Source organism: Nicotiana tomentosiformis, chromosome 11 (assembly GCF_000390325.3).
Source record: "Nicotiana tomentosiformis chromosome 11, ASM39032v3, whole genome shotgun sequence".
Lineage (NCBI taxonomy): Eukaryota > Viridiplantae > Streptophyta > Magnoliopsida > Solanales > Solanaceae > Nicotiana > Nicotiana tomentosiformis.
The window spans coordinates 80,407,800-80,415,632 of record NC_090822.1 but is presented as its reverse complement, the minus strand read 5'-3'; the positions used below and the strand labels follow the sequence as shown (position 1 = coordinate 80,415,632).

General features: G+C 41.0%; 1 protein-coding gene across 1 annotated transcript; it reads left to right on the top strand.

The window, feature by feature from the left end:
- LOC138901739 (uncharacterized) lies at nt 1-6,236 on the top strand. The gene is made up of 4 exons (XM_070189523.1): nt 1-275; nt 4,618-5,005; nt 5,388-5,432; nt 5,616-6,236. Exons 1-4 carry the CDS (start codon nt 1-3, stop codon nt 6,234-6,236), a joined length of 1,329 nt encoding a protein of 442 aa, XP_070045624.1.
- The last annotated feature ends 1,597 nt before the right edge of the window (nt 6,237-7,833 follow it).

The window sequence follows — 7,833 nt, the reverse complement described above, 5'->3', positions numbered from 1 at the left end:
ATGTCCAAATTGGGGCAGCGACAGTCTTCCTTCACAGTAGGGATACTAGAAGGACGAATGGAAGATGGGTACCTGCTAACTACCCATGAACGGGGGTTATCAATAGGGAATTTCTCCTCAAAATACTTCGAAACATTAAGTCTCTTGGGGATTATGGAACTTACTGTTGGGGGAGTAGAATCTTCGTTTTTGCTTTTACTTTTCGAAGAGCCAGAATGTTTAGATGAAGAGGCCATTATAAGAAGGGAAGAAGAAATTCTGAGTTTTGGGAAGAAGTAAAGAAGAGATGAAGAGTAAGAATACAGGTTTGAAGATCAAGCAACTGGTAAAACTCAAAAGAGATACGTATAGGTAAATATTTGGGCGGCCAAAATACTTGGCTCTAATTACCTCGATAAACGGCAAAATGCGTGCTAAATCATAAGAGGACGCATGTTCTAGGCATTAAATGCAGAGGGGAAGACGTCTAATCAACCGTCAGTGACCTACAAAAGGAATTATAGTATTTTTCGCCAAAAGAGGATTCTCACCATCTTCCCGGTAACACAAAGTTATGTTAACGGAAAACAGGGGACTATCTGTATTGGGTAAAATATGGTGTATTACGTGGTCGTCTGAGAAGGGGACACATGGAGTCAAAATTGAGAGGGGTGTAAAACCGAGCACAATCACCTTGTGTGTCACCGAAGAGGGCAAGTCCATATAGGGATTAAGCATGATGCGCCCGGTAGCATTTAATGAAGAATATTTCACAGTATTAAAGAGTAACGGCTCATTAATGAGATCTGAGCATTTATGTTTACTGTTAGGTTTCCGTTATCACATTCCAATAATTGTCATTAGTGGTGGGCCCGACCATGACGCCCACTGAACTATAAATAATTGGCTCAACCATCAATGTAAGGACGGCTTTCTCTCGAATACATTGGATACACTCTAAGTAGCAATCTAATATCTTTTTGCTCCCTCGCTTGTTAAATATATCATCATTGTATCCGGAAACCTGGTTCTCGTGCTCTTTGAATCTACCATTTCATCTACATTTCGAGCTAAGTATCTTACATATCAATCGATTAATTTATTATCTTTTGGATCAAATTGGCCCATCTGTCTAGAAACCACGAACAAATTTAGCTGTACCGATTTACGGGTAAACATTAGTATGTACATGTCACGTTATTAATTATAAAAATAAAGGTGAGATTTCGTAAATCATTGTAAATTTGAATATTTTTAGAAAAGTATTATACGTCTCAATTGCGTAAGGAAACACTTTTCTTGCTCATTTGTAATCTTGTAAGGAGAAACAATTTATTTTTACCAATTTCTTCATCCTTCTTTCTGCAGTAAAATTTAATTTATCCCATTAACCTCCATTGCATAAAAGAATTCTTGTTTATCATTATACTAGAAACGGGCGCGACATAGTAAGGTTGTTGTAAAGTGAGTTTTATAAGAAATTAGCCACAAAATTGCAGGGAATCAACTTATTCGAAAATATGAGTTTATTTTTGTGAAATGGATGAGTAGGTCATTTACAAAAGAAGTATATATCAACCATGCCAAAAGCATATCTAAATGAAATACAATACCAAACCATCAAGAAAGGAAACGACATCAAATCTAGCACAACTCAGAAACAACTTGCAACGAAAAAAGAAAAAAGGAATATGTTGAAAGAAGCTCTTAGGAACATTCTGCTTTTACAATCTCTCGTTCAAATTCTAATGATGTAACAATTCTTGTAATCTCCATTGTGCCTAGAAGTGCCACTGAAACATTTCAAGTTTAGACATTATCACTTAATCTTTGTTTGGAGAACTGTCACCAAATTAACTAATAGGAGGGAAGAAACAGACATAAGGCTGGAAAGACCTGAGGCATATATGTAGCATGTTTGGGGTTTGCCAGACGTAGAGGTTAATAGAGGCTGGATAATTTAAAAATGCATATGTGTCTCAAAAATAGTTCAAGTACCACAACACAATATGTCAAAGAATGTTTCTAATTACATCCGCTGAGTTTCTTCCATTATTCCAGACATATTTAATGTAAAATATTGCAAGTTGTTGAGATCTGTTAGTAAGGAAAGACTAAAGAGCATCAGTGTCAGACATTCGAGGCTTCCTTATCTTCTTTTATCCTCATCTACATATATTTCTATTCCAAACAGTTTATACTTTGTTGAATTAATATTTATAGTTTGTTAGATTTTATAAACATCTACTCCATAAGCTAAGTATCTAATTTTTGTTGTTAACATAAAGTTATCATATATAAATTTACACGGATAGGAACACATGAGACCATCAGTCAAATACAGAACATACCAAAGCTATCTGCTTTTTTTCACAATATCAATATTAAAATCCAAATTTCTTTTTGGTATTTAAAGAAATTAAGACTGTATGTTTGCACCATAAAAGCACCAAAAGAAAATCACATAACAGAATCACAAATGAGCACATGCATGTACAAAAGCAGCTAATAGAAGAAGTAGAAGTACCAAAAAAGTTATAATCTGATAGCAATTGTCCATGAACAAAGTAAAAGTAAAATCACAATGCTGGCTGTTAAGGAATTTGAGATTTGTTTACCCGAAAAACGGATAGAGTTGAATTTATACGTAGTTCTAAGGATACGTGGTATAACTTGGTACAAATCGAAAAAGTAAGTAGAAATATATCGAATATTGACTGTAAAAAGAATGAAATACAAACCGAATTGAGTAGAAAATAATTTATGAACAAGCAAAATGAATCAATGCACAAAGCCAGAAAAAGGATAATCTCTATATGAATATCAATAATCTTTTCAATATGGAAGTGTGTAGATGTCTTCATGCCCTTACAGAAATGATAGTCTTTCTTCTTATAGTGGAGAAAACCCTACTTTAGATATAAAAAATACATAGTGGGGATCCCATGATATATTAGTTAATTGGCTTTTCCTTAATTCCCGCCGAAATTCTCTTCCTTAGTGCAGCTATAACGGCTCTTGTCTCTTAGCTCGATCTTGATCAGACTTGGTTTTGGCCGATCTCCAGATTTAGAACTCGATATTGACTCGAGGTCCGGTATTGATCGGTCTCTGGCTCTTAAGCTCGATAACACCACTTCACATCATAGTTCGATTTGGACCCAAGCTCGATAATGACTTCGAGCTCGGTATTTGATCGGTCCCTGAAACTTGAGCTCGGTCTCCTGGCTTCAGATCTCATCTCGATATTATGAAGACGATTTTCGGTCCATTATGTTTCAATCTTGACTAATCATATGAAGGTCGAAACTGATTTTGACCGTATACAAATAGTCCCTTCATTTCTCGGGAAGGATGTGGCGAGAAACGACATGATTTTCTAATGGCATGACTAGATATACACTGACGTTTGCATCGAGCCCGACCATGACGTACGTGATAGATGTCTCGTCGGTTTAGTTACCAAGGCATTAAATGCGTGTCAGACGATGGTCGGTCACTACTGATATTGAACCGTCATTGCCAACTCTATAAATAGGTCCTCTCTTTACCATTTTTTACTTTTAGATCTCCAATCTCCAAATCTTCTAAGTTCCTTTTCACATCTTCTGAGTTCTTCATCTGCGAATCTGTGATTTTCACTACAAAATTTCTTTTCTGAACACCAAATCTTGTCATCTCCCTCTATTTTCAATTTTTAAATCCAAATGGCAAAAACGTCAAAAACTGTTCCTCAAAAAGAAAACGTTTCTTCTTTACGGTTCGCCGGCGACAAAACATCGGTGGAGCCATGACCCGAGGAATGTATTCTCACTTTTGATTTTAAGACCGATAAAACCTCATCGATTCCCGGTCGATGTGAACCAGTATCGAGGTATATGTGCTCGATAACTGAGGGATACCTTAAACATGTAAGGAAATATTGCAACTGGGAGAACAAAGAAGTGATAATCTCGACTCTCGAAGAAGATATTACTACTTATGTGAAAGAGTTTCTAAGTGTTTATACTTACCCTTTCACGTTGAGCCCTCTCGACCCTGTTGTCAACGATTTTTGTCGCCAATACCACATAACCCTAGGCCAAATCCATCTTTCTTTTTGGCGAATCTTTATTCTGATCCGCATCTTTGTAAACAAAATCGATTGGATGCCCTTCACCCTCGACCACCTCATCAGGTTGTACAACCCCCTCCTCTACCGAGGTGGGTTAATAAAACTCCAGCGTCGGGCCACCAAAGTGTTGTTCTCGAGCATAGACGAGGATAAGGACCGAGGCTGAATGGGACAGTTCGTTTGAGTGAAGACTTCCGACCTAATCCCGGCCGAGAAGATGCCATTTCCTGAGGAATGGAATATGAGGCGTAAGTATAATCCTACTGTTAGCTCCTATTATTTTGCTCCTTCATTTCTTTCTCACCGATATCCATTTCCATGATGTAGCGGTTGCTTGGATGCCCGGTGCAATTCCTAACCTTAAGAGTTGGGTAAGAGACCTGGCTTCGACCTCTACATATGCTGAGTGCTCGTGGCGCTATTTATCAAAGGGCCGATAGGAGGCCAAAACACATGGTAAGCTTCTTTCCCATGTCTTTGTTGTCTTTGTAAAGCGTTTCTTACTTATTTTCTTTTTATACAAGCCTTGGAAAAGATGCTGTTATGAGGCCCCTATCCGGTAAGGAGGAGACTTCAATCCCGGTACCGAAACCGGCGAAGGACAAAAAGAGGAAAAAGAACTCGACCTCAGAGGATCCGGAACCTAAGAAGGCAGCTCTTAAGCCGAGGAAGAATATCATTCTCCTGACAGAAGACTCTGTTCGGCGTCTTAGGGATGAAGATGAAGAAGAGAAAGATGATGACTCCGGGCTGGTGGCCCGAGTGAAAATGAGAATCGAGGCCACAAAGGCTACTAAATCGGTGAAGGCAGTAGAGATTCCATCTCGTGATGAGGGAGTCTTGGGAAGAGAATTGATCGAAGTCCCCGAGTCGTCGAGGATCGAGGCTACCTCTCACCATAATGAGCCAATGGTGGGTACGACTGTAGGGGCTGATCTCGAGGCCCCTTGAGATAGAGAGAACTCCCAAGTGGTTCACTTGAGGCAATAGAAATTGGAGGCCCCCGCTTCTCCCCTCATTTTCCGAGGGAATGATTCTAGAGGCTCGGGCCTTGAAGACCCTTTCCGTCAAAGGAGGCCACAGAAGGGAAGACACCTTTTATGATTATTTTACTAGAGTCAAAGATGGTACCGGCCTGAGTGATTTGGAGGTCTCGAGAAAGGACTCGGGTGAGGCATCGGGCCTTTTCAACGAAGTGCAGCAAGCTCTGAATCGGGTAAGCCTTAACTCCCCTTTTTGGTATTACCCTTGTGGTCGTTTTTCTTTTCTAACTTCTTTTCTTCTTTCTGCGTAGGCCTCAATGCTTCATCTGGAAGCATGTTCTCGGTCCCAAGCTGAGGTGAGTCGGTACGAGGCCGACCTTCAAGGGCTCACGGAGGATAGAAATTCCCTTAAACTCCTCTGCGGGGAAAGAGAAGAGGAAATCAAGGACCTCCAAGCCGAGTTGGCCAAGGCTCACCAAGATCGGTCCGACCTAATCGAGTAGGTAATGAAAATTTTAAAAGCTTACGGGCTTGATTAGGGAACGGAGGCTAATATTTCAATCTCACAGCTGCAGCAGAAGATCGAGGTGATCGGGCTGCTCCGTGAGGAGGTCGATATGATGAAGGCGGAGACCATGGGTTGGAAAGAAAGTATGGACCGCTTTGCTGCAGAAAAAGAAACTTCCATATCCCAATTGTCATCGGCCAAAAGTCAGCTTCGAGGCATGAAAGAAAAGAGCTCGACTCAAGCAAAGAAAATAGCGGAGCTCAAAGCTCGGTTGGCTTTCGAACATCAAAAGGCCAAATCTGAAGCTGAAAAGGCTAAAGTCGAGGCAGACGCGATCATGGCCGTCTACCGAGATGATGATGAAGCCACTCAAGTACAAGCGAGAGAGGCAGTAGAGACCGCTCAAATTCGAGCACATTGGGTTGCTGAACTCGCCAAATGCCAATCTCGGAGTGAAACCCTCGAGGAGATCCATGCTCGAGGTTTCGACCTTACCGAAGAGATAATAAAGGCTAAAGAACTTGAAGCCGATGCAGGAGCCTTAGCTTCCGATGATGACGATGACGATGATGATGAGAGCAAGAGTGGGTCTGAGAGCGGGGAGGAGCTCGATGGAAAAGAGACTGCCCCCGGAGAAAATCAGGAACCTTAGGGTTTTTTCTCTTTTTGATCTTTTTATGTAGGGTCCTGATTGGACCTTGTAAATACTCTTATATATATAAAGATTGTTTCCTTTCCCGACTTGTCTTTGTTTCATTTTTTGCCTTGTGAAAATTTTATTTCATTCATGCCTTATGAAAGTTTTCATAAGTTCGAGGCTTTAGGCAATTTGATCGAAGTCAGACCTTGTAGTCTTTATAACCGAGTGAGCGTTTGCTCGAACTCGAAGTAATGTAGCACATAGGCTTTATTGTCGAGCGAGTGTTTGCTAGAGCTCAAAGTAAGAGTATCATTTAGGCTTAATAGTCGAGTGAGTGTTTGCTCAAACTCGAAGTAATGTTGCCTGTAGGCTTTATGGTCGAGTAAGTGTTTGCTCGAACTCGAAGTAATATAGCCCTTAGGATTAACGGTCGAGTGAGTATTTGCTCGAACTTGAAGCAATATTACCCGTAGGCTTTATGGTCGAGTAAGTGTTTGCTAGAACTCAAAGTAATGTATCCCTTAGGATTAACGGTCGAGTGAGCGTTTGCTCGAACTCAAAGTAATGTAGCCCTTGGGCTCAATAAATAGTCCTCGAGTGAGAATGGTTGCTCGAACCCGAAGTAATGTAGCCCTTAGGCTTAACGATCGAGTGAGTGTTTGCTCGAACTCGAAGTAGTGTAGCCCTTGGGCTCGATAGATAGTCCCCTAGTGATAATGGTTGCTCGAACTCGAAGTAAGAATAGCCCTTAGGCTCGATGGTCGAGTGAGTGTTTGCTCGAACTTGAGTTAGGGTAGCTCTTAGGCTTCGAGTGAGGATTTGCTCGAACTTGAAATAAGAATAGACCTTAGGCTTTATAGTCGAGTGAGCGTTTGCCCGAACTTGAAATAATGTAGCCCTTAGGCTTAGACCTTAGGCTTAACGGTCGAGTGAGTGTTGCTTGAACTCAAAATAATGTAGCCCTTAGGCTTAGCGGTCGAGTGAGTATTGCTCGAACTCAAAATACTGTATCCCTTGGGCTTGATAGATAGTCCCCGAGTGAGAATGGTTGCTCGAACTCGAGTTAGGGTAGCCCTTAGGCTTTATGGCCGAGTGAGGATTTTCACGAACTCGAAATAAGAATAGCCCTTAGGCTTTATAGTCGAGTGAGTGTTTGCTCGAACTCGAAATAATGTAGCCCTTAGGCTTAACGGTTGAGTGATTGTTGCTCGAACAAGAAATAATGTAGCCCTTAGGCTTAACGGTAGAGTGAGTGTTGCTTGAACTCAAAATAATGTAGCCCTTGGGCTTGATAGATAGTCCCCGAGTGAGATTGATTGCTCGAACTTGAGTTAGGGTAGCCCTTAGGCTTTATGGTCGAGTGAGTATTGACTCGAACTCGAAATAAGAATAGCCCTTAAGCTTTATAGTCAAGTGAGTGTTTGCTCGAACTCGAAATAATGTAGCCCTTAGGCTTAACGGTTGAGTGAGTGTTGCTCGAACTCGAAATAATGTAGCCCTTGGGCTTCATAGATAGTCCCTGAGTGAGAATGGTTGCTCGAACTAGAGTTAGGGTAGCCCTTAGGCTTTGTGGTCGAGTGAGGATTTGCTCAAACTCGAAATAAGAATA